The 27568-nt window shown below is 38.9% G+C and overlaps 1 protein-coding gene across 14 annotated transcripts in view; it reads right to left on the bottom strand.

Moving 5' to 3' along the window:
- ANAPC1 (anaphase promoting complex subunit 1) overlaps positions 1–27568 on the bottom strand; it is a 116835-nt gene that overhangs the window by 80135 nt on the left and 9132 nt on the right. For 7 of the 14 annotated variants that reach the window (XM_063789425.1, XM_063789426.1, XM_016949243.4 and 4 more), the window contains exons 4-15: positions 26389–26440; positions 26084–26184; positions 25406–25488; positions 20807–20880; positions 17540–17685; positions 16351–16571; positions 15068–15277; positions 10969–11064; positions 9459–9549; positions 9268–9333; positions 3404–3538; positions 365–505 (exon numbers count right to left, since the gene is read on the bottom strand). In XM_063789425.1, coding sequence (XP_063645495.1) covers positions 365–505; positions 3404–3538; positions 9268–9333; positions 9459–9549; positions 10969–11064; positions 15068–15277; positions 16351–16571; positions 17540–17685; positions 20807–20880; positions 25406–25488; positions 26084–26184; positions 26389–26440 — 1416 coding nt within the window. Of the gene's footprint in view, positions 1–364; positions 506–3403; positions 3539–9267; positions 9334–9458; positions 9550–10968; positions 11065–15067; positions 15278–16350; positions 16572–17539; positions 17686–20806; positions 20881–25405; positions 25489–26083; positions 26185–26388; positions 26441–26532; positions 26646–27568 lie in introns of those variants that run through there. The other 7 variants (XM_063789432.1, XM_063789433.1, XM_063789434.1 and 4 more) reach the window with 4 other exon arrangements.

The following is a 27568-nucleotide window of genomic DNA, read 5'->3' as shown; positions in this document are numbered from 1 at the left end:
GTAATTATTTGCAAAATGTTTTCCAAAATGCTTGTTTTAATAAAAAGTGTCTAATCTTTATACAGTGAGTCACCATCATCAAAAGGACATTTACTTTTAATGAGAAGACAAAAAATCACATCAATATACAATTCGACTGACTCAACAAGCTTTTGTTTTCACTAAGTTTTTAATAATACAGAAACTGTAGAAAACAAGCAGAATTACTGTATAGTAAAAAGTAAAATCGTGCCAAAAAATGACACAATAGATTTTTTTAAATCATGAGAAATGTTTGTTGTCATTTTTCAGACAAAATTCTGTATTCTGTCAAATTTGAAATGCCAGCCCACTTCTTGGAAAGCTACCAAATGTTTATACTTACTAGGGTGACTCTGTTATGGACAGGATCTCTGATAGAATGAATGTAAGTTCCAAGCTGTTGGAAAGTACAATCCTCATTATAGAGAGAATCATGAAGTTTTGAAGAATCCCTCAGTTCTGGAACTGGGGACAACAGAACAACCTGTAAAAAGTTGTAAATACGACACAAATGAATTGTTTTCTGAGAAATTAAGGACAAGGAAATTTAACTATTTCTTTTTTGCATATGGTCTAACAAACAATAATATGTAATGATTCAAAAACATTCTGCTCCAAGCCAAGCATGGTGGTGCACACCTGTATAGTCCCAGCTACTCAGAAGACTGAGACAGGAGAATCACTTAAGCCTAGGAATTTGAGGCTGTAGTGAGCCTATGAATAGTCACTGCCCTCCAGCCTGGATGACACGGCAAGACCCAGGCTCTTTAAAACATTTTGTTCCAGATAAAATGAAGTATCAGCAAACCAAGGTCCTCACAGAAAACAACTAGAAAAGGTAGGTAAAAGGAAAACATCTGATTGGTGGCTATGGAAAAGCTGTGGAAGCAACCTGGACTTGAGGGACCAAGATCTAGGAGAGAAGGCAACTGCAGGGAAGGGGGCCAACGTTCTTGGAGAACCTTGCTTTTTCTGCTCTGGCCATCTGCAAATTTTGGTGGTAAGAGGAACATATGGAAAGGGTGACAATATGCAAGGAAAGTCATAGCTAAGAGGGAGAGAAGCCAGCAGCACTGTTAGCAACCTTACAGGGCTAAAGACTAAACTGTGAGCCGGGGCACGCGGTGGCTCATGCCTATAATCCCAGCACTTTGGGAGGCTGAGGCGGGTGGATCACTTGAGGTCAAGAGTTCAAGACCAGCCTGGCCAACATGGTGAAACCCCATCTCTACTAAAAATACAAAAATTAGCCAGGTGTGGTGGCAGGTGCCTGTAGTCCCAGCTATTTGGGAGGCTGAGGCAGGAGAATCGCTTGAACCCAGGAGGTGGAGGTTGCAGTACGGTGAGATTGCCCCACTGTACTCCAGCCTAGATGACAGGGCAAGACTCCATCTCAAAAAAAAAAAAAAAAAAAAAAGACTAAACTGTGATTTGAGGCAGCTGAGGAACTAAGAGCCCAGGAAGAAAGGACAGTAATGAAAAAGCCAACAAATGAGACCAGTACTTAGTGGTATTTCCCCTATAAGCAATTATTTATTCAAAAATACAGGAACAGCATTTATTTGCTTAACTGCAGATATGCAAACAAAAAATTTAAATGATCTTAGTTACTATCTACATGCAGATGCTTCCAATCTTAATCTCTAGTCATGACCACTGATCCTTTTTTGATTCCTTTAATTCAATTTATATATCTCTAAGTGAATATCTTGTCAACACTGACAATCAAGACTAAGATGTATTTATTCTATTCCAGATTCTACTCTAAAAGTCACCAGGAAAAATTCAGCTCCACTGGTCCTGGCTCTAAGTCTACTAGCAAAATCTTCCAGAGAAGTGGAAAAGCCATCAGCCAATGTGTTAGACTATCATTTCCATGACCTTACACCTATCAAAAAGGCACTATTACCAGGCTTATAGAATTCTAAAAAAGTTGGAAACCATTTTCCATTATAAAAGAAATTCTTCCAAATCACACAAAACACTCTGACACTTCTCCAGTTCCCCCTTTGAATGTTCTGCAAATGTGCTGGTTTGAAGGAAAAAAAATTCAATGTGGCACATGTTTAAAAATATAATGAAGACATAGACATTATCAAATACAACTCATAGCACTAACCTTCCCTTTGAACCGTCCCTAAACATCCACACTCACATGTCCTTTAAATACAAACCACTTTTCTCCAGGCTTCCTACCTTGGTAAATCCAGGTACCTTCCCAGGTCGTTCAGAGAATTCGGAGCCTCGTTCCACATCACCTTTCCCCAGCCCAGCAGCACAAAACCAATCAGCTGACAAACTCATTTCCACCTCTCAAGGCCTCTCATATTAATCCCTCCTTTCCACACATATACTGCCCTAGCTCAGACCCTCTCATACTTCTTAAACTGACACAGACAACCTCACTTGGAGGCTAACTGGTCTCCTTATCTTTAATCCCAAAATACACCTATTTACAACACAGATCCAAAACCTCATAACTCCTTTCTCAAAATCCTGTAATGCCCTGTCAATTGCATTCAGAAGAAAACCACCTTTTCATCCTTTCTCCCTTTAAGAGCACATTAGTAAGAGTGTAAATCCCAGTTCTACCACTTAGTAGGTTTATTTCATTTGTAACCTCTATCTCATTTGTAAAAAAAAGAATCATAGTACTATCTTCTCAATAAAGCTGTTCTAAGGAAATAATTAATACTAATAAAGCACTGAGAACAATGCCTAGCACATAGAAAATGCTCAAAAAAGGTTATTATTGTTATCCAAACCCTATCCTGCCTCACCCTACAGACTACTTGTACTTTTATAAGTATTTATTCTACAGATTTATTGAGTCCTTATGACTAGGAGATGAAGATACAAATATCCATTAAAAAATGTTCCGCATTATCTGGCCTTCCTGCCTGTGCCTGTGTGGTTTCTCCTTGCCCTGAATGCTCCTTTCTACCAACAGATATCCTACTCAACCCCAAGGTCCAAACGAAGACGGACATGTCTCTCAGAGATGAGGCTTTGATTTTGCCATGGCCTCCCATTGGATGGTATCTTCCCATCAGTCAATCAACGATGGTACTCTCTTTTCCACATTACTGAGTCATGAGTCTTTCTTAAATTCTAATTTCTTATGCAGACAGTACATCAACTCCACACAATTGTGAGATCCCTAGATGGAAAAGAATGTATCATTTCCATCTCTCCAGCACCTTCAAAAAGTATCACATACATCACAAGGGAGGTCAGTGTATGTTAACTGAATCACTTCTGTTTGAAAACATTTATTCTGCAAGTAGAAACTAAAATTAAGTTAACCATGGAAAGAACTAATGTTTAACCAAACTTCTTTAAAAAATGTTAACTTTTTGGCAACACCTAGTCCTTTTCTTACCTCGTCCAATGATCCAAGGAGTTTACTAAGAGGCTTTGGAGTACTAACGCCATCTAGTGGAGTACTGGGCCGAGGCATTGTGTTGGACATCGTCAGAGAGGGAGCTGGCAATCCAGGAATAAAAACCTTTCCCACCTTTAAGCAATAAAAACATGTGGAAAAAAAAATACTGCCTTTAATGCATCATATCCTTAAATAAAATGTTAAGGAATATAAACATATATTTCTTTTGATATTTCTAAGTTTATGCTCAACAAACACAGCAAAGAAACAATTCAAATGTCAATAATCTATCCAATTCCACTATCCAACTGCAAATATGTTGGTATAATTTTTTTTTTTTTTTTTGAGATAAGATCTCACTCTTTTCCCATGGGTGGAGTACAGTGGCATGATCTCAGCTCACTGCAGCCTCAACCTACCAGGCTCAAGTGATCCTCCCACTTCAGCCTCCTGAGTAGCTGGAACTACAGGCACATGCCACTATGCCTGGTTAATTTTGTATTTTTTGGTAGAGACAGGGTTTCACCATGTTATCCAGGCTGGTCTTGAACTTCTGGGCTGAAGCCATCTGCCCACCTAGACCTCTCATACCTTGGTATAATTTCTCTTGGTTGGATTCCTTCTCTTCATTACTGAAGACTTTTTTTGCAGGCAAGGAGAGGAATGTTAATATACTCAACACATTATATAAAAATCTGCACACTATGTACTCTTCTACCTTTTTGGTCATAAAGACAGTAAGAACAGCGGCCGGGCGCGGTGGCTCATGCCTGTAATCCTAACACTTTGGGAGGCCGAGGCGGGCGGATCACAAGGTCAGGAGTTCAAGAGCATCCTGCCTAACACAGTGAAACCTCATCTCTACTAAAAATTAAAAAAAAAAAATTAGCCGGGCGTGGTGGCGGGCGCCTGTAGTCCCAGCTACTCTGAGGCTGAGGCAGGAGAATGGTGTGAACCCAGCAGGTGGAACTTGCAGTGAGCCGAGATCGCGCCACTGCACTCCAGCCCGGGCAACAAGAACGAAACTCTGTCTCAAAAAAAAAAAAAGAATGAGTTGACAATCCGTGCTAACCACTCCTTATTTTGGCTATCTGTAGGGTACTTAGCAAAAACAGAAATTCACATCTGTACAGGCTGAAAACTTGATAAGACTAAAAAGGAGATGCTCAGAACTAAAATGAGATCTTAACAATGTACATATTCATGTTAACACACTATTCAACAGCTAACAAAATAACAGAAGTTGCCCCAATAAAATCCTTAGGCTTAAAAAACAAAAATAACAGTGAGAACTAATTATGCATAATTTTTTAAAAGCTATCTCAAACCCGTAATTTACGAAAAGATGGAATAAGCACATACCATGCTATTCCCTCATTAATCACCAAAAAGAAAAAAAAACTGAATAAAATTTATAATGCAACTAACAGAAGATTCTGAAAAAGTGAAGAAAAGAAGACAAACTGGCTAGTAACCTGAGACCCAGGAATGACCTAATGATGAATTCCCTAGGTTTCTGGTCTTTTTGACTCCTTACATAACCAGGCCTCAGGCTTTCAAAGTGCCTATAACACAGACATGCCAACGTTCACAGACAAAACACGACCTAAGAAAATCTTACTCTTTCCAGCCAAAGTGTTGGGAAAAGAATGACCAACCAGGACAGAAACTTTTCACTATATCTGCCCTACTCTTTGCAAACACCAAGAAAAAAGTCATGGCCATCCCTTCCTCCTCATCAGGAGGCACAGTGAAAATTTTGAATGTCCCTCGTCTATTTGAGGAAGTCCCCTTCTATTTCTAGATGCTGAGGATTTTTTTTAGTCACGGATATTTGATTTCATCAAATGATTTCTCTGCATCTATTTAGATCCTTGGTCAGCAAACCATGTTCCATGACCAAATCTGGCTTGTATCCTGTTTTTGTACAGTCTGTGAGCTAAGAATAGGTTTTACGTACTTAAATGGTTAAGGAAAAAATAAAACAAGACAAATATGTAACAGAGACTGCATGTGGCCCATAGAGGCTAAGATACTTGTCTGAACTCCTACATAAAAAGTTTGCCAGGCTGGATGTGTTGGCTCATGTCTGTAATATCCCAGCACTTTGGGAGGCTGAGGTGGGAGGATCGCTTGAGTCAGGAGGTCATGGGTGCAGTGAGCTGTGATCCCACCACTGCACTCCAGCCTGAGTAACAGAGCGAGATACTGTATCAAAAAAACAGAAGAGAAAAGAAATTGCCAAGGTTGGAGAGGACATGAACAACATTATCAACCAAATGGAATGAACTGACATTTACAAAATACTCAAGGGTGCCTTCTTGGTGATTTGGCCCTTTAAAGTCTCTCTTTGTTCCTGGTCGTTTTTTTTTCCCCACTTTATAGCGACTCCAGCTATCTTTTGATTACTGTTTGCATAATATATCTTCTTTCCAGCCTTTAACTTACCTATGTCATTATATTTGAAGAACACTTCTTATAACCAACATATATAGTTGGGCTGTACTTTCTAATCTCTTCTGCTAGTCTCTGTTATTTGTGTTAGACCATTGTATTTAATTAGTGGCCTAGTGGGATTTAAATCTGCCATTTAATATTTGTTTTCTGTATGTTCCCACTTTCTTTGCTCATCCAGAAGAAGCAACTCTTCAAGTTTGATCATAAGATTTTGGCAATTCTGTTCAAGTTTGGCAATTCTGTTCAGGTTTAATCATAAGATCTTGGCAATTTAGTCACATCTTCAGGCTCTACTTCTAATTCTAATTCTCTTGCTATTTCCACCACATCTGCAGTGACTTCCTCCACTGAAGTTTTGAGCCCCTCAAAGTCACCCATGAGGGTTGGAATCAACTTCTTCCAAATTCCTGTTTATGTTGATATTTTGTCCTCCTCCCATGAATCATGAATATTCTTAATGGCATCTAGAAAGGTGAATCCTTTCCAGAAGGTTTTTTTTTTGAGATGGAGTCTCCCTCTGTCGCCCAGGATGGAGTGCAGTGGCACAATCTCAGCTCACTGCAAGCTCCGCCTCCTGGGTTCACGCCAGTCTCCTGCCTTAGCCTCCCGAGTAGCTGGAACTACAGGCACCCGCCACCATGCCCGGCTAATTTTTTGTACTTTTAGTAGACACAGGGTTTCACCGTGTTAGCCAGGATGGTCTCGATCTCCTGACCTCGTGATCCACCTGCCTCGGCCTCCCAAAGTGCTAGGATTACAGGCGTGAGCTGCCACGCCCGGCCCAGAAGGTTTTCAATGGACTTTGCCAGATCTCTTAGAGGAATCACTATCTACGGCAGCTCTAGTTAAGTAATGTATTTCATAGTAAGACTTGAAAGTCAAAATTACTCCTTCACAGGCTGCAGAACAGATATGTCAGCAGGCATGAAAACAACATTCATCTCCTGTACATCTCCCTCAGAGCTCTTAGATGACCAGGTGCACTGTCAATGAGCAGTAATATTTTGAAAGGAATCTTTTTTCTGAGCAATACGTCTCAACAGTGGGCTTAACACATTCAGTAAACCATGCTATAAACAGGTGTGCTGGCATCCAGTCTTTGTCGCTCCATTTATACAGCCCAGGCAGAGCAGACTTGGCATAATTCTTAAGGGCCCTAAGATTTTTGGAATGGTAAATGAGCACGGGCTTCAACTTTAAGTCACCAGCTGCATTAGCCCCTAACAAGAGGGTCAGACTCTCCTTTGAAGCCAGGCACCGACTTCTCCTCTCAGGTTATGAAAGTCCTAGATGGCATCTTCTTCCAACAGAAAGCTGTTTCATCCACACTGAAAATCTGTTTAGTGTAGCCACCTGCATCAATTATCTTAGCAGCTTCTACATCAGCACATGCTGCTTCACCTTGCACTTTTGTGTTATGGGGAGGGCTTTTTTCCTTAAACCTCAAGAATCAACCTCTGTTAGCTTACAACTTTTCGTCTGCAGCTTCTTCACCTTTCTTGGCCGTCACAGAATTGAAGAGAGTTAGGGCCTTGCTGTGGATTCGACTTCAGCATAAGGGAATGTTATGGCTGGTTTGATCTTCTGTCCAGACACTAAAACTTTCTTCATATCAGCGATAAGGCTGTTTCGCTTTATCAGTTGCCATGTTCACTGAAATAGCAATTTTAATTTCCTTCGAGAGCTTTTCCTCTGCATGCGCAAGTTGGCTCTTGTGCACAGGTGGTCTGGCTCTCAACCTATCTCAGCTTTCAACACGCCTTCCTCACTAAGCTTAATCATTTCTAGTTTTTGATGTAAAGTGAGAAACTTGTGATTCTTCCCTTCATTTGAAAACTTAGAGGCCATTAGAGGGTTACTAATTGGTCTAATTTCAATATTGTTTTCTCTCAGGATATAGTGAGGCAGGAGAAGAGAGAGAGACAGGAAAGGGGTCAAATGATCAGGCAGACCACACAAAACATTTATCAATTAAGTTCCTCATCTTATATGGGTACAGTTCGTGGTGCCCCAAAAGAATTCCAATAATAACATCAAAGACCACTGATCACAGGTCACCATAACAGATAAACTAATAACAGATAGGTTTGAAATATTGCAAGAATTATCAATATTTGAAACAGTGACACAAAATGAGCACATGCTGCTGGAAAAATGGCACCAACAGACTTGCTCAACACGAAGTTGCCACAAACCTTCAATCTGTAAAAAAAAAATGCAGTATCTGTGAAGTACAATAAAGCAAAGCACAAAACGAGGTACGATGGAATACTATTAAATATATACATCACACTGAATGAGTAAACAACACACGCATCAACACAGACAAATCTAAAACAAATATAATGTTGAGCAAAATAACTACATCAGAGGCGAGTACATGGTATCTTTTTTAATATAAAAATTCAAAAACAAGGAAAACTAAATAATGCATTCTTTAGTGATACATACATAACTGTAAAAACTAGTAATACAAACAACTGATTTATCACAAAATCAGGATTCTGTCTATCTCGAGGGCAGGGGAAGATAGGATGCAATCAGAAAAGAATGTAATAAAAATAAGGATACTGGCAATATTCTATTTCTTAACCAGAGTACTGGGTAGATGAATATTCACTTCATTATTATTATTCAAATTGTATGTATTTAAATTTCATAATTTAAATTTGTAAAATGTATATTCTCTACGTACATTTCACAAATGTTAAAAAAATACAGCTAACGGCTGGGCGCGGTGGCTCACGCCTGTAATTCCAGCACTTTAGGAGGCCGAGGTGGGTGGATCACGAGGTCAGGAGATCGAGACCACCCTGGCTAACATGGTGAAACCCCGTCTCTACTAAAAATACAAAAAATTAGCCAGGCGTGGTGGCGGGCGCCTATAGTCCCAGCTACTCGGGAGGCTGAGGCAGGAGAATAGTGTGAACCCGGGAGGCGGAGCTTGCAGTAAGCCGAGATCGTGCCATTGCACTCCACCCTGGGCAACAGAGCGAGACTCCGTCTCAAAAAAAAAAAAAAAAAAAAAAATACAGCTAACATATACCACATTTAATATAGTGAAACTTTACCAAAACTTTAGTACTTACCAAAGGTACCCATGCTTCAATTTCAAAACTTTAACTTTAAAAAAAAAAAAAAAAATCTACCTATACTCATTGAAGGTTTCCCATCTGTGACAGGTTTAGAGTACCAATGCATTTAATAGCAGTGAGCCATAGCCCTCCAAATTAGGACCCACCTAAATGGGAAGCTTCACTGAGAATTATTAACAAAATTCTTCTGCCAAATTGTGCAGACAGGAACATAACAAATTTAAAATATCAATCTAAAGTAACATTACAAATATTCATGCAGGCAGCCTGAAGTCCTACTAAAGGCATGAAGTGCTACTTATTGCTTACCCGAACCACTCCTGTGTATAGCACCAGGTTTCCACTGCCTTCCAAGACCAGCATGGTGTCTATTTTCTTAAAAAAAAAAAAAAAAAAAAAAGACAAAAAATGTATTTCCCAATCTGAGCAAATTAACAGATTTTTTGACTGAAAAATCTGATGAAGCGTAACTGTCAACTTCTCAAATGTGCCTACATTACCTCCACTGGTGCTGCATCCTTTGCTGGTATGTTGGTCACTGAACCAAAGATGAGCTGGGTTTTATCATTACTCTCTTGAAACTTTACACAGCTAAATAATAAAATAAAAAAGAAACTTGATACGTGCAACAACCTGTATGGGTATTAAAAGTATTATACTGAACAGAAAAAGACAATCTCAAAAGTTTACATACTGTATGAGCCCATTTATATAACATTCACAAATGCCAAATTATCAAGATGGAGAATTAGTGGTTACCAGGATCAGTGGGTAATGGTGTATGTGACTATAAGGAGTTAACGTAAGAGAGATAAAGATGTTTTGTATCTTGATTGTGGTGGTATTTACACACATCTACATATGTGAAAAAACTGCATAGAACCATACATACACATAAATGAGTACATGTCAAATTGATGAAATTTGAAATAAAGTGTGTACATCATCTATCTCCTGGTTATGATAATGTATTATAGTTATATAAGAGGTTACCTGTGAGGGAAAAAGAATGCAAGGTACACAGGACTTGTTTACTCTTTTGTAACTTCCTTTAATCTATCGTATTTCAAAATATGAAGGTAAATAAATGGGCAAAAGATCTGAATAGCTATTTTACCTAAGAAGATAAATGAATGGCTAATAACTTCATGAGATGATCAACATCAGAATGCATTAGAGAAAAGCAAATTAAAGCCACTTCACAACCACTAGAAAATAGCTACAATCAAAGAGTGTGATGATATCCAATCCTGTCAAGGATAAAGAGACATTAACCTTCATATTTTGCTGGTGGGAATATAAAATGATACAGGCTATTTGGAAAACAGTTTGGTGATTTCTTAAAAAGTTAAACATGAATTTACCATACAACCCAATGACCCAATCCTAGGCATTTACCCAAGAAAAATAAAATCACATATGTCCACATTTTTGCTCAAGACCTTTGTTCAAATGTTCATATGGTCATAATTCTCAGTAGTCAAGAGGTGGAAATAAACCAAAAGTCCGTCAGCTGATGAACAGATAAGCAAAACATGGTGGTAGATCTATACAATGGACTATTACATAGCAATAGGTATGAAATAATGATACATGTTACAAAATGGTGGATCCTAAAAACATCACGCTAAGTGAAAGCTAAACACAAAAAGGTACACTGTGTGTACATACATTATATATATATAAAAATGTCCAGAAAAATTAATCTATAAAGGCAGAAGCCTAGCATGGTTGCCTGAGGCTGGAAATGGGAACAAGACTGACTACAAACAAGCACAAGGAAATCTTTTTATGGTGATATAAATCTTGTAAAATTGGGTCATGGTGATGGTTGTATAACACTGTAATTTACTAAAAATCATTTAATTATACAGTAAAAACATGTTAATTTTATGACATGTAAATTATTTCTAAATAAAACTACTTAAGCCAAAAAAAAGGAAAGAAAAGAAAAAGAAAAAGCAGTGCTGAGTTATTTATACAGAAACAATGGGAAAGACATCCACCTACCGTAAGTGGAGCTGGGACTCTACTAAAAAGCACAGGAACTTTTGCCCACATAGGTCAGATGTAATAAACACTTTTGAGGCTTGTGAATTTTTCTCTCTATAATAGATACATTAATAAAGTAACTGTCAGCACTGGTCCAAGAATCTACCACAGTAACTATTAAAAGTCTTTGAGGCCAGGCGCGGTGGCTCACACCTGTAATCCCAACACTTTGGGAGGCCGAGGCGGGCAGATCACGAGGTCAGGAGATCCAGACTATCCTGGCTAACACGGTGAAATCCCGTCTCTACTAAAAATACAAAATAAATTAGCCAGGCATGATGGCGGGCGCCTGTGGTCGCAGCTACTCTGGAGGCTGAGGCGCGAGAATGGCATGAACCCAGGAGCCGGGGCTTGCAGTAAGCCAAGATCGCGCCAGTGCACTCCAGCCTGGGCGACAGAGCCAGACTCCGTCTCAAAAAGAAAAAAAAAAAAAAAAAAAGTCTTTGAAAATATTCTGCAAGAAATCTAAAAACTACTTAGGTCAAGCAATAATCTCAAAGACACAAACATTTCTAAGAATTAAACTTCATGATCTCTAAGATCCTTTCAGTTCTTTGATTATGAGCTCGTTACACACCTTTGTTGGGGAAAGCTACAATAAATTTAACAATTACTGATGAACTTTTAAATTACATACTATGTAAGCTCCCTACTTGTAAAGTAATGCAAACTAAGCCACCTACTTGTAAAGTAATGCATGCAAACTTGAATTCCTATCCCGCAAAGGGCCAGATCTTTCATAATGCTATTTCTCCTATCTACCCCCTCTCCTTCTCAGATTAGGCCTCATTCACATCTCTTTTTGAAATCATATCTCTAATTCCCAAACCCTTCCTTCTAAAGTGCTACAGAAGGCCGGGTGTGGTGGCTCACGCCTGTAATCCCAGCACTTTGGGAGGCCAAGGTGGGCAGATCACCTGAGGTCAGGAGTTCAAGACCAGCCTGACCAACATGGAGAAACCCCGTCTCTACTAAAAATACAAAATTAGCCAGTAATCCTGTAATCCCAGCTACTCGGGAGGCTGAGGCAGGATAATCGATTGAACCTGGGAGGCAGAGGTTGTGGTGAGCCAAGATCACGCCATTGCACTCCAGCCAGGGCAACAAGAGCGAAACTCTATCTCAATAAATAAATAAATAAATAAATAAATAGTGCTACAGAAGACCCATAAATCTAAAAAATAAGAATCTATAATATATTCAACTTACAAATAAGTTATTTAAAGAAAAATGATCTATAATTGTAGGATACTTTTATTTGATATATGAGAAACAAACCAGACAGACTACTTCAACATTGTATCCACATCTTTACTTTCTTCAGACTACCTATTCCCCATTTCATTCTCTCTAAGATTATGCATTTGCCTTCCATTTCAGATAAAACGAGGCTCTAAGGCTTGAGCTCAACCTCCTGCCTTACATATCTGATCAACCTTCACTTCTTTATCCCAAGGCTAATCTCACCACTTGTGCACCTTTCTGGTTACTTGTTCCATCAATCATTTCCTCTGTTCTGTATTTTCAATACTTTCCCTTGAGTATAGTCCATATAGCCTACTATTTCACATTAAAAGTCTTAAAATACAAAATGGACTCAACATTAGAGTATATAAAAGACCTTCTCAATTCGACTGGATATAAAACTTGTATTGTGGTTAGGTAAGAAAATATTGGGGGCCAGGCACAGTGGCTCACACCTGTAATCCCATTACTTTGGGAGGCAGAGGCAAGCAGGTTGCTTGAGCCCAGGAGTTTGAGACCAGCCTGGGCATCACGGCAAAATCCTTTCTCTGCAAAAATTACAAAAAATTAGTCAGGCGTGGTGGTGTGTGCCTATAGTCCCAGCTACCTGGGAGGCTGAGGTTGGGGAATCACCAGAGCCCAGCAGGCCAAGGCTGCAGTGAGCTGTGACTGAGTCACTCACTGTGCTCCAACCTGGGTGACAGAGTGAGACCCTCTCTCAAAAAAAAAAGAAAAAGAAAATACTGGGGCAAGATGTCATGAAAACTAATTTTATTATAGTTCAGCAAAAACAAAACTCTCCTTGACCAAGACTCCCTCTAATTTTGTATCTTCATTCCTATTCAAAGGCAAACTCCTTAAAGGGCCTGTATGCCTATGTTCATTTCCTCAGTCCCCATGTACTTTTTCTACCCCACTTTCCCCCGCCACCCTCCCAGCTTAAAATGCTCTGGCCAAGGTCACCAAGGAACCCACTGCCACCCAGGTACCTCCTCTCTGGGTTCAACTCTCAGGGCCACACTTCACCAGTACCTGGCAATACTGGCATCTCTGTATTCTTGAAATGTTCTTTTTTGTATTCTGTATTTCCTGCTGCTTCTCCCATCTGACCTCTTTTGCTTTGTCTCTCTGTGCCAGCTTTGTCTCTTTCCATTCCCCAAATCTTAAGTTTCCAGGACTTCAGTTCCTAGCCCTCTTCTCATTCTACACCACTGGATTTTAACTATTTGGAGGCCACAAATCCCTTTGAGAATCTAAGGAATGTTAAAACCCTCTCCTTGGGAAAAGGCCTATATACTACATGTACACACAATTATTGAATACAATAATTCTTCAATTCTAATCTAATTCTCTTACCTCAATCACCACCTATAAGCTGACAATTCCACATTTATTGTCCTGCTCTTTCCCAAACTTCTGACACACTTATAAAGTGCCTTCTTACCGCTGTCATCAAACAGACCAGAGGCCTAAAGGGCAATCAGTAATCTCTCAAGCCTCCTTTTTTTCTTTTTCAGACAGTCTCACTCTGTTGCCCAAGCTGGAGTGCAGTAGTGTGCTCTTGGCTCACTGCAACCTCCAACTCCCAGGTTCAAATGACTCTCTCACCTCAGCCTCCAGAGTAGCTGGGACTACAGATGCACGCCATCATGCCTGGCTAATTTTTGTATTTGTAGTAGACATGGGGTTTCACCATTTTGGGCAGGTTGGTCTTGAACTCCTGAGCTCAAGTGATCCATCTGCCTCAGCCTCCCAAAGTGAGTGATTACAGGTGTGAGCCACTGCACCTAGGAAGCCTCCTCTTCATTAGCCTTTTCCCTCCCCTCTGCAAAAACCAGAGTGGGAGTACTTGTAATTCCCTAAATACACCACGCACTCACCAGAACTTTTGTTCTGATCCCAGCTGCCGTCTGTGGTCTTTCTCAACTTACCTGCCTAGCAAATACCTATTCATCTTTCAAAGCCCTACCAACAAAAGTAGTCTCTCCTGTGTCACCATCCTTCAGCTATCTGCCTCTTTTGAGGACAGGGACAGTGACTTATTAGACTGTTAACTAGCACACACATTGGCATATAAATTAACACGTGAATTATTAAAGAGAATATAAAAGAAGAAAGGTCACCCAGAACAGAGATCTAAGCTATGTTTCCCAAAATGTAAAGCTGGCACTCAACTAACATGAACATAAAACTTAGGAAACATGCTAAAAAACCCACATTTCCTCATTGATAGAAATTAACTGTTTCTCCCCAGAACAAAAAACACCCGAAAAATGAGAGATTATTACTATAAAGGAAGAAATATCAGATGACAAAATAATATTTTTATAATGACTTTTTTTTTTTTTTTGAGATAGTCTCACTCTGTCACCCAGGCTGGAGTGCAGTGGCACGATCTCAGCTCACTGCAAGCTCAGCCTCCTGGGTTCAAGCAATTCTGCCTCAGCCACCTGAGTAGCTGGGATTACAAGTATGCACCACCACACCCAGTTAATTTTTGTATTTTTAGTAGAGACGGGGTTTCACAATGTTGGCCAGGCTGGTCTCGAACTCCTAGGCTCAAGTGATCTACCAGCTTCAGCCTCCCAAAGTGCTGGGATTACAGGCATGAACCACCACGTCCAGCCTATGATCACTTTAATATCATTAATATCCTCTACTGAAACTGAGGTGGCCTTAATACATATCTCTATATATTTTTACATATATTAATAACTGATCACATTAAAAGGAAACTTTAAACAAAATGCCATATATTTCCCAAGACTTTCAGCAACATTTTTCTTTGAATATAATAATATATATAACAAACCTTATATTAGTAATCGTTTCTGTCCACAAATGGTCAATACACAGTTCAGGAACAATTGGCTCCGTTTCTGGTGCAAGAAAGGAGCCATTAGAATTACTATTTGGAGAATGAGAAATACTATGTCTCTTTGGAGACTGATTATGGCTTGAAATGTTGAACCTTTGCACCCCTGAAAAAGAGTGCACTCCTAACGCAGGAGAATGAGCACGACTGCAAAATAAACAGAGGAGAGAGTACATCACAGTTAGCAGGGCAGGCTTATATGACACACACTCCAATGACACTTCCAAAAATTCCACAGACAGAAGAGCATTCATGGCATAATCCAGGTCAGAAATTAAAATTTTTCAAAAAGGAGTAGCTATTTAAATGGTTCATGTCAATGTGCTTTACTATATTCTAAAGATTTAGAATTATTATTAGAAGAACTCATCTTTTAAAACTAAAACTTAGATCATCTTCTTTTTCGGAAAATGAATGATTATTCAAAAAGCTCTAAACTATGTCCCTGTATAGTCAGACATACATATATATCAACAAAACAATGTCCCTGTAGCACCAGATATACATATCTGGTGATTTAAATATATATCTATATAGAGAAATAGATACATTTACATATCAAATAACAAGAAAAAAAAGAAAAACTAACATAAATTAAGGCAAAAATAAAATAGTGCCACAGTATTTTGGGAATTAATATTCATCAAACTGTTGCCCACATAGTGGTAGAAATGAGGCAACTAACCTTAGGTCAAGCATAGGCAGCTTCAAAATATGACTCAGGAAAGAATGTGACATGGTAAACTTAGAAATCTTAGTAAAAGTGGCTCAGGGCTGAGCACGGTGGCTCACGCCTGTAATCCCCGCACTTTGGGAGGCCAAGGCAGGCAGATCACAAGGTCAGGAGATCGAGACCATCCTGGCTAACACGGTGAAACCCCATCTCTACTAAAAATACAAAAAAAAAAAACTCAGCCAGGCATGGTGGCAGGCGCCTGTAGTCCCAGCTGGAGGCTGAGGCAGGAGAATGGCATGAACCTGGGAGGCAGAGTTTGCAGTGAGCCAAGATTGCGCCACTGCACACCAGCCTGGGTGACACAGCAAGACTCCGTCTCAAAAAAAAAAAAAAAAAAAAAAAGGCTCAATTGGGATAATGGCTATTTCCCCTAAAAAACATCTCCCCTAAATATATTTCCCCTAAAAACAGCTGTCAACAGAAATTCTAAATCCTTCAAAACAAAACAGAAAGCTTAGAAAGAAAAACCAGGAAACCCTTCTACCTTAGAGCTGCCATGTTGGAAATAGAAGGTGAGCGAGAATGTAGACTGGGTGATGAGGTTGAGCGACTCTGGCTGTGAATGGAGGAGTAATTCTGGAAAGGTGAAGTCACAGGGGAATCTCCTTTGGAGAGGCTTCTGAGATGTGCTGTGAGGGAGCTGCTAGTGGCCACATTCTGTGGGGTTCCCCCCTGTTCAGAGAACTTTAAAACAACATTCTCTTCCTTAAGTCAAAATAAAGAGAAAGAGGAAAAAAAAAACAATAATTAGAATAAAGTAGCAATTTCCTTGTAAGAATGCAAGTTGAAGTCAGTTACTAAAGACACAGTATTTCTTCTTTCCTAAGAAGCTCAATCTATTTCTCAAATAAGGCCAGGTGCCGTGGCTTACATCTATAATCCCAGCACTTTGGGAGGGTGAGGAGAGAGGATAGCTTGAGCCAAGGAATTCAAGACCAGCCTGGGCAATATAGCAAGATCCCATCTCTACAAAAAATTAAAAATTAGCTGGGAGTGGTGGTACACACTTGTAGTCCTAGCTACTCGGAAGGCTGAGGCAGGAGGATCACTTGAGCCCAGGAGTTCAAGGCTGCAGTGAACTGTAATTGTGCCATTATACTTCAGCCTGGGTGACAGAGTGAGGCCCTGTCTCTAGAGATGATGATGATGATGATGATGATGATGATGATGATAATAATAAAACTATTCACAAGTGATTTTTCCAAAAAAAAAAAAAAGTGAGGGTATGAAGTATTAACTACTCTTTCATATATATATATGTATATATATATAGATGTATATATATATGTGTATATATATATATATATAGATGTATATATATATATATATACTTTTTTTTTTTTTTTTTTTGAGATGGAGTCTCATTCTGTCACCCAGGCTGGAGTGCAGTGGCACGATCTTGGCTCACGGCAACCTACACCTCCCAGGTTCAAGTGATTCTCCTGCCTCAGCCTCCCGAGTAGATAGGATTACAGAAGCCACCACACCTGGCTAATTTTTTATATTTTTGGTATAGATGGGGTTTCACCATGTTGGCCAGGCTGGTCTTGAACGTCCTGACCTCAAGTGATCCGCCTGCCTTGGCCTCTCAAAATGCTAGGATTACAGGTGTGAGCCAGTGCACCCAGCCTACCCTTTCCTATTAAGGAGAAGTGACTTGCCTTTCTCCTTACCTCTGATTTGACTCTCCGGAGAGTCCACACAGAATGCACATTTTGAACAGCATCATAAGTCATTACAATAGAGGGGTCAGTATTGAGGAAAACAATTTTCATTGCATGATCTACAACATATTGCACCCGTGATGAACCAAAAAGACCTTAAAAATAAAATAGAAAAATCAGGTATAGAACAATGGGCTTTACAAGACTGATATTTATGAACGGAGCTCTTAAAATTGTTAAAGATAAAGAACAACCAAGCCAAAGAGAGCACAAAATCTATTACTATCTTAAATAATTAACTCTGAATTTTTAATAAATTTACTTTAGGCATCAACTCCCTTAAAATACATTAAAGATGAGAGCATTACAAGTTTTAGCTTCACATACATGCTGTTGCTAAATGTTAAGATTTGTGCTGACTCTCACCATTAAACGAATCAGCCACAGGTAAAAGGTCGATGATTTCTTCAACTGACTTATTTATAAATTGCACTCAACTATTCTGCCAAGTTTGACTTCCTTATTGGTTCTGTTTTTCTGTATGAAAGCTGTACTCTATAATTACTATTCAGACAGTGCCGAACAGTACACTGTTGTTTCTGCTTTACTAGTTACACATGCAAAATAAGGTTTTTCCCAGTGAGTTCAGCTTTTAATCTAAAGTACCATGGACTGGTCTCCATATCCTCATTTGACAGGAAATGTTTCCCACTCAGTTAAAATACTGAAAAATTTTAAAATATGATTCTATAATCATAAGAAATACTTTATAAATAAAAATCATGCCACCATCTCAAAATATCTACTATTAATACATTAGAGAATTTTTGGTTTTTTTCATACATATATACACACTTTATACATTTTTACAAAATTATAATCATACTGTGTTATTTGTATCCTACTTGACATCACAAATAAGCAACTTCTAGTTCACTAAATATTAGTCAAAAATATGATCAATAATGGCTGCACTCCTCCCTCCAGTCCGTGCCTCCAAGATGACAAAGAAAAGAAGGAACAACAATCATGCCAAAAAGGGGCACAGCCACATGCAGCCTATTCGTTGCACAAACTGTGCCCGACGCATGCCCAAGGACAAGGCCATTAAGAAATTTCATCATTCGAGGCTGGGCACGGTGGCTAACGCCTGTAATCCCAGCACTTTGGGAGGCTGAGGCAGGCGGCTCACGAGGTCAGGAGATCGAGACCATCCTGACTAACACAGTGAAACCCCGTCTCTACTAAAATAAAAAAATTAGCGGGTCGTGGTGGCGGGTGCCTGTAGTCCCAGCTACTCGGGAGGCTGAGGGAGGAGAATGGTGTGAACCTGGAAGGTGGAGCTTGCAGTGAGCCCAGATCCCGCCACTGCACTCCAGCCTGGGCAACAGAGTGAGTCTCTGTCTCAAAAAAAAAAGAAAGAAATTAATTCATCATTCGAAATGTGGTGGAGGCTGCAGCAGTCAGGGACATTTCTGAAGCAAGTGTCTTCAATGCCTATGTGCTTCCCAAGCTGTATGTGAAGCTAAATTACTGTGTGAGATGTGCAATTCACAGAAAAGTCGTCAGGAATCCACCTTGTAAAGCCCACAAGGACCAAACACACCCACCCCGATTTAGACCTTCGAGGAGTGCTGCCCCACAACCCCCACCAAAGCCCATGTAAGGGGCTGAGTCCTTAAACACTGAAGACAAGGCCAGGCGCAGTGGCTCATGTCTGTAATCCTAGCACTTTGGGAGGCCAAGATGGGTGGATTGCCTGAGCTCAGGAGTTCGAGATCAGCCTGAGCAACAGGGTGAAACCCCATCTCTACTAAAATACAAAAAATTAGCTGGGCGTGATGGCACACCCCTAATCCCAGCTACCAGGGAGGCTGAGACAGGAGAATCGCTTGAACCTGGGAGGCGGAGGCTGCAGTGAGCTGAGATCGTGCCATTGCACTGCAGCCTGGGTAACAAAGCGAGACTCCGTCTCAAAAAAAACAAAATGAAAATAAAAAGATTGAAGACAGACTATTCTCCAGAGAAAAAATAAAATGGAAATTGTACTTTAAAAAAAAAAAAAAAAAAGGCTGCATGCCATTTAATCCCAGGCCCTAGTATGTTTATTCGGGTTGTCTGCAATTAGTAACAACATAAAATTTGAACATTTTCTGTAAAAGATCAAAGACTAAATAGTGCAGTTTGCTGTCCACATACTGACTCTATCACATAATCTTTGTTATTTTCTACAACCCTTTAAAAGGTGAAAACCATTCTTCTGTTGGGTGTGGTGAATCATGATGTAATCCCAGCACTTTGGGAGGCCGAGGTGGGTGGATCACCTGAGGTCAGGAATTCAAGACCAGCCTGACCAACATGGTGAAACTATGTCTCTACTAAAAATACAAAATTAGCTGAGTGTGGTGGCACATGCCTGTAATCCCAGCTACTTGGGAGGCTGAAGCAAGATAATCACTTGAACCCAGGAGGCAGAGGTTGCAGTGAGCCAAGATCGCACCATTGTATTCTGGCCTGGGCAACAAGAGCAAAACTCTGTCTTAAAAAAGAAAGAAAAAAAAAAAAAAACCATTCTTAGCTCACAAGCTTTACAAAAACATGCTGCAGGCCAGATTTAGCCCATGGCCTACAGTTTGCCAAGACATAATATAGAAGATAAAAAGCAGCTAGGCACAGTGGCTCACCCCTGTAATCTCAGAACTTTGGGAGGCCGAGGTGGGTGGATCACCTGAAGTCAGGAGTTCAATACCAGCCTGGCTAACATGATGAAACCCCATCTCCACCAAAAATATAAAAAATTAGCCAGGCATGGTGGCGTGTGCCTGTAATCCCAGCTACTCGGGAGGCTGAGGCAGGATAATCACTTGAACTCGGGAGGCAGAGGTTACAGTGAGCTGAGATCGCACCACTGCACTCCAGCCTGGGCCACAGAGCAAGACCCCTCTCAAAAAAAAAAACCCAAAACAACAACAAAAAATAAACTTTACTTCATCTAAGTATCATTCATTTACTTATTAATTATTAAAGAACAAAGCATCTACAGGTAGGTTAATAAATATATCGGTATTCCTCACTGATTTATATGCCTTATTTTTACTAAAATAACTGTTGAGCAGTTAATACCATGATATTCAAGAAAGTCAAAATAGAAGTTATTTTTGTAAAATGTTTACATTATTTTTATAAGTCAGTTTTCATATAAGCGCCTTTATAACCTCCCTCACCAAAGTCAAAAAAAAAAAGAGCTTATCTAAAAGAATATAGAAATACACTTACTTCCAGATTTACAAACAAGTGGAGTTATTTCATCTAGTGGGTGCAGCATGCTGAACATAGTAGGTAAAGGTTCTCTAGCAATAAACAAATAATCAATTAATTACCAATACGAGTATGTCTGTACACAAATTTTGCACTTCTATTGAAAAGAAATCTCCAGATTACACGAGCAACTAGAAACCTATCATCTCAAAATGCAATCTTCTAAACTTTGTACATACTATTTTTCACATTGTCTTCTATTTCATTCCTAGAAATCTCTCCCCTTAGAGTAATTCTATCAATGCACGAACAGAGGGAAATCAATATAGCCAGGGAATTTCTGCAAACAGCAGTCATCACAGTACAGAACAAATGGAGTAATGTGCATAAAGTGGTCTTTTTTTATTGATCTCTCTTACTGGCAGTGTGTCTTTGGCAGCTAAGAAAGAAATTTATTCTCCCATATCTGCTGACAAAGGAATGCATTTTTTAAAAAAGGAAGAAACAAACTACTTCAAGTAAATTAAGTCTGCTTTTTTTTTTTGAGATGGAGTCTCACTCTGTTGCCCAGGCTAGAGTGCAGGGGCATGATCTCGGCTCACTGCAACCTCCACCTCCCAAGTTCAAGCGATTCTCCTGTCTCAACCTCCCGAGTAGTTGGGATTACAGGCACACACCACCACGCCCAGCTAGTTTTTTTGTATTTTTAGTAGAGACGGGGTTTCACCATGTTGGCCAGGCTGGTCTTGAACTCCTGACCTCAGGTGATCCACCTGCCTCAGCCTCCCAAAGTGCTGGGATTACAGGCGTGAGCCACCACACTTGGCCAAAAGCCTACATTTTTTAAGGAATTGTTTTTTTTAGAGCGAAGACAGGCTTTCTTTCAAAGCATAAAGAGATTAAAATCTATAAGCAATTTATTTAAGACTAAGCAAGTGTCTACCTCTTGCACCACAACATGACAGGTGCTGTATGTTGCTGCCCTTCGCTGTGCTCATAATTCATAGGGAGACAAGATAAACACACCGCTAATAAACATCTACCATTTATTGCATACTTAATACCTACTAGGCCCTGTGTCAAAGCTTATATACATTTAGCTAGTTTAACTTTGCATAAGTCCTAAGAGGTAAATCATAATATTCCTGTAACGCGTAAGGAAACTATAGCTAAGAAAGCACTAATGATCTGCTCAAAGCAGCACAATGAGAAAATGGCAGAGCTAAGAACTGAATCTTGTTATTTATTTTTTTTGAGATGGAGTTTTGCTCATCGCCCAGCTGGAGTGCAGTGATGTGATCTCGGCTCACTGCAACTTCCATCTCCCAGGTTCAAGTGATTCTCCTGCCTCAGCCTCCCGAGTAACTGGGATTACAGGCACCTGCCACCATGCTTGGCTAATTTTTTGTATTTTTAGTAGAGACAGGGTTTCGCCACGTTGGGCAGGCTGGTCTCGAACTCCTGACCTCAGGTGATCCACTCGCCTCGGCCTCCCAAAAGTGGTGGGATTACAGGCGTGGGCCACCGCACCCGGCCAAATCTTTTTTGAAGCCATTTATTTGCATGTTCAATTTTACCACTCAGATTGGGAAAAAAGGCTAATTAAGTGCCAAGTGCGTAGAGTTCATGAGTGTACATACAGGCTGAGTATCCCTTATCTGAAATACTTGGGACCGTAAGTGTTTTGGATTATTTACCTTACACTAACGGTTGAGCAACCCTAATTCTTTTGGGGGTACAAGTGGCTTTTGGTGACACAGAATTATGTAGTGGTGAATTCTGAGATTTTAGTGCACCTGTCACCTCAGTGCATGTTGTACGCAATATGTAGTTTGTTTATCCCACACCTTCTTCCCACCCTCCTCCTTCTGAGTCTCCAAAGTCCATCATAACACTCTGTAAATAGCCTCTGCATACTCCTTGCTTAGCTCTCACTTGGAAGTGAGAACATGCAGTATTTGGTTTTCCATTCCTGGGTTACTTCACTTAGAATCATGGCCTCCAGTTCCATCCAACTTGCTGCAAAAGACATTATTTCATTTCCTCATTATGGCTGATTAGTATTCCATGGTGTATATATACATTTTCTTTATTCACTCATTGGTCAATGGGCACTTAGGCTGCTTCCTTATCTTTGCAATTGTGAATTGTGTTGCAATAAACATACATGTGCATGTATCTTTTTCACATAATGACTTTTATTTCCTTTGGGTAGATACCCAGTAATGGGACTGCTAGATTGAATGGTAGACGTACTTTTAGTTCTTTAAGGAATCTCCATACTGTTTTCCATAGATGTCATACTAATTATGTTCCCACCAGCAGTGTATAAGCATTCCCCTTCCACCACATCCATGCCAACATCTATTGTTTTTCTGACTCTTTAATAATGGCCATTCCTTAAAGAGTAAGGTGAGATCTCACTGTGGTTTTAATTTGTGTTTCTCTGATAATTAGTGATATTGAGCAGTTTCATGTTTGTTGGCCATTTGTGTATCTTCTTTTGAGAACTGTCTATTCATGTCCTTTACCCACTTTTTGAGCTTCTGTCTTGCTGATCTGAGTTCCTTATATATTCTGGACACTAGTGCTTTGTTGGATGCATAGTTTGCAAATATTTTCTCCCACTGTGTGAACTATCTGTCTATTCTGACATTTCTTTTGCTGTGCAGAAGCTTTTTATTTTAATCAGGTCCCATTTATTTATTGTTTTTGTTGCATTTGCTTCTGGTGTTTTAGTCATAAATTCCTTGCCTAGGCCAATGTCCAGAAGAGTTTTTCCAAGGTGATCTTCTAGAATTTTTATGGTTTCAGGGCTTAAAGCCTTTGATCCCTCTTGAACTGACTTTTGTATAAGGTGAGAGATAAAAAAAAACCCAATTTCATTCTTCTAAAAAAGGTATCAGTTTTCCCAGCACCATTTACTAAATAGGATGCCTTTCCCCCAATTTATGTTTTTGTAAGCTTGTTTGTCAAAGATCAAATACTTGATTACAAGTATTTGGCTTTATTTCTGGTTTCTCTATTCTGTTCCATTGGTCTATGTGCCTACTTTTATACCAGTACCATGCTGTTTTGCTAATTATAACCTTGTAGTATATGGGATGGCTACATACTTGTTCTTTTTGCTTAGGATTGTTTTGGCTATTTTGGGCTTTTGGTTCCACATGAATTTTAGAATTGTTTTTTCTAACTCTATAAAAAAAAGATCTTATTTTGATGAGAATTATGGTGAAATCTATAGATTGCTTTTGGCAGGATGATCATTTTCACAATATGGATTCTTCAAATCCATGATCATGGGATGTGTTACCATTTGTTTGTGTCATCTGTGATTTCTTTCAGCAGTGTTTTGTAGTTCTCCTTATAGAGATGATTCACCTCCTTGGTTAAGCATATTCATAGGTTTTTGTTTTTGGCTTTTTGCTGCTCTTATAAAAGGGATTGAATTTTTGGCCAGGTGTGGTGGCTCATGCCTATAATCCCAGCACTTTGGGAGGCCAAGGTGGGTGGATCACCTGAGGTCGGGAGTTCGAGACCAGCATGACTAACATGGAGAAACCCCGTCTCTACTAAAAATACAAAAAATTAGCCAGGCGTGGTGGTGCATGCCTGTAATCCCAGTTACTCAGGAGGCTGAAGCAGGAGAATCGCTTGAACCTGGGAGGCAGAGGTTGTGGTGAGCCGAGATCATGCCACTGCACTCCAGACTGGGCAACAAGAGCAAAACTCCATCTCAAAAAAAAAGAGACTGAGTTCTTGATTTGATTTTCAGCTTTGTCATTGTTGCTGTATAGCGGTGCTATTGATCTGTGTACATTGATTTTGTAATCTGAGACTTTACTGAATTTATTTATGAAATCTAGGGGTCTTTTGGAGGAGTCTATAGGGTTTTCTAGGTATATAATCATATTATCAGCAAATAGTGATAGTATGACTTCCTCTTTTCAAATCTGGATGTCCTTTATTTCTTTCACTTGCCTGATTGCTCTGGCCAGAACTTCCAGTACTATGCTGAATAGAAGTGGTGAAAGCAGGCATCTTAGTCTTCTTCCAGTTCTCAGGGGGAATGCTTTCAACTTTTCCCCATTCAGTATGATGTTGGCTGTGGGTTTGTTGTATATGACTTTTATTAATTTGTGGTAAGTCCCTTCTATGCCTAGTTTGTTTTTATCATCAAGGGATGCTGAATTTTATCCAATGCTTTTTTCTGCATCTATTGAGATGATCATATGGTTTTTAATTCTGTTTATGTGATGTGTCACATTTATTGACTTGTGTATGTTAAACCATCCCTGCATCCCTGAGACAAAACCCACTTGATCATGACATATCTTTTTGATGACAGCAACCCTAATTTGAGAATCCAAAACCTGAAATGCTCCAATAAGCATTTCCTTTGAGTGTCATGCTGGAGCTCAACAAGTTGCAGATTTTGGAGAATTTCAGATTTTTGGATCAGGGATACTCAACTTGTACTGAGATGAGACAAAATGGCATATATCTATGCTGTCAACATGAAAATTATCATCATCTCAAACTTTTAGATAAACCTCAGAACCAACACAAACACACAAATCCCAAGCAGTAATATTCTGAAGTGAATAAAATGAATACCTGGGTGAACCTGGAGGTACTTCATGTGAAGAAGCGCTTCGTTCAAACAACAATCCATATTTAGTGGGCCAAACATTTGCAACCTTTCAGGTAAAAGGGTGGGAAAAGATAGAAGTAAGAGAACCTACCCCTTTATAAAATGTTTTAAAGAAACATTACAGAATGTTTTATTTTCCAATTTAGTAATAGCTTTACAAAGTAACATAATCATGAAATACGGTATTTTCTTAAAAGGTAATACAAATAAGCAACTCTAAGATAAAATCAAATCTAATAAAGAGGAGTTGTTCAATGTGAAATTCCTGCCACTGGCCAGGATCAGTAACAAAATGACAATGTGTTAACAATAGCCCTAGGCATTAAAAAGACGATGAGTAACAAAAAAAGACTGGTGTTATTCATATGCCTTATTTAATATAACCAAAAGTTCTTACGTATCATTTAAACCAACAAACACATACCACAGAAGACTTCCTAATTCACTTCATTAAATAACTTATTTTTTTGTGAAGTACAGAAAAATGGTAAGCCACTAAAGCTGCCAAAATTTAGTTATTTTGAGTAAAAATAACATTTTTGACTACTACGAAACATGAGACATAAGACATGCCTCTAAAACCAATTAATTCAAAAATGTTCTCCAACAAAACCCCCCCAAAATTTGAAACACTTGTTTACCTGAAATGGTAATGAAGCTATGTAATCCTTTCCTTCTATGCTATGCATGTTAATACATGAGCTTTGCAATATACATATGCATTTTTCTACTTCATTGCTACCTGAAAAGAAAGGGTACAACAAGACTTATGTGTTTTTTCCCTCAAAGGAGTTCAATCCTAACAGCACAAATTATTTAATGCACAATATAAAGATGCTTATGGTAAACCACTATTACTAGTGGCTACTTCATTTGAATGAAAAATACAATGAGATAAATATTTGGAATCATCATAAGAAAAATAAAATTTCAAAAAGAAACTTACTGTAGGCCTTTTCAGACTTATCCTGTGATATAATGAAGTCACACCACAATGCCTAAAATCAAAACAAAATGCTTACCTAAGAAAATTATATCTAAATAATCATCTATTAACTAATGGCATCTAAATAATAATAATAGCACCTACGTAATAACTTTGCCTCCTCAGCTCAACATGTACAATCATGGGAACAAAAAGAATAAGAAAAAATAAATTAGAGTAATAAATGATAAATATGATAAGGAAAGGCAAAATATGTTTACAATTAAATTTTATGAAAAGATCCATAGGAATTAAAATTTTAAATTAAAAAAATAAATTTTACAAAAAGAGAAGACAAGAATCAAAAAATCTACCAGATAGAAACTTTGTAGCAAAAATTCAAATAGTAGCTCAAACCATACTAAACCCTATATCCTCTACAAAACAAAAGATTATTCAAACTTTATAATCTCCAGATTAAACAACTGATCTTAGACTCTCTCTAGACTGACTTTTGAAAAAGTATTTAGAAAAACTAACTCCTCCCTTTCTTAAAAGCCCATCTTACAAAATATAAACTAGGAAAAGCTATTAAACTTTAACTGACATACCTGGCAATCACTTATTATTTAACAGCATTTTGTGTTTTTTTTTAAACTGTGGTCAAATATACACAATATGAAAATTAACATTTTAACAATTTTTAAGTAGACAATTCAGTAGCATTAACATTAAATTGATGAGCTTAGTACAATTTGTGAGCTTGTACAATACTGCACATTTCCAGAACTTTTTCCTCATCTCAAACAGAAACTCCGTGCCCATTAAACAATACTCCCCATTTCCCAATGCCCTGAGCTCTGGTAACCTCTATTCCACTTTCCCTATGAAAGGGCCTGTGCTAGGTATCTCATGTAAGTGAAACTGTACAACATTTGTCCTTTTATATCTATTTTATTTCACTTAACATAATGTTTTCAAGGTTCATCCATGTTATGACATGTATCAGAATTTTATCCCTTTTTAAAGCTAAACAATATTCCACTGTTAGCATATACCACATTTGTTTATCCATTCATCTGTCAATGGACATGGGTTGTTTCTACCTTTTGGCTATCATAAATAATGCTGCTGAAAACACTGGTGTACAAGTATCTGTGAATCCCTGTTCTCAATTCAATTGTGCATATACCTAGAACTG

The sequence above is a fragment of the Pan troglodytes genome, chromosome 12, assembly GCF_028858775.2.
Source record: "Pan troglodytes isolate AG18354 chromosome 12, NHGRI_mPanTro3-v2.0_pri, whole genome shotgun sequence".
In the NCBI taxonomy this organism is placed as follows: domain Eukaryota; kingdom Metazoa; phylum Chordata; class Mammalia; order Primates; family Hominidae; genus Pan; species Pan troglodytes.
Note: the sequence above shows the minus strand (reverse complement) of the source record. Positions and strands in the feature narration are given on the sequence as shown.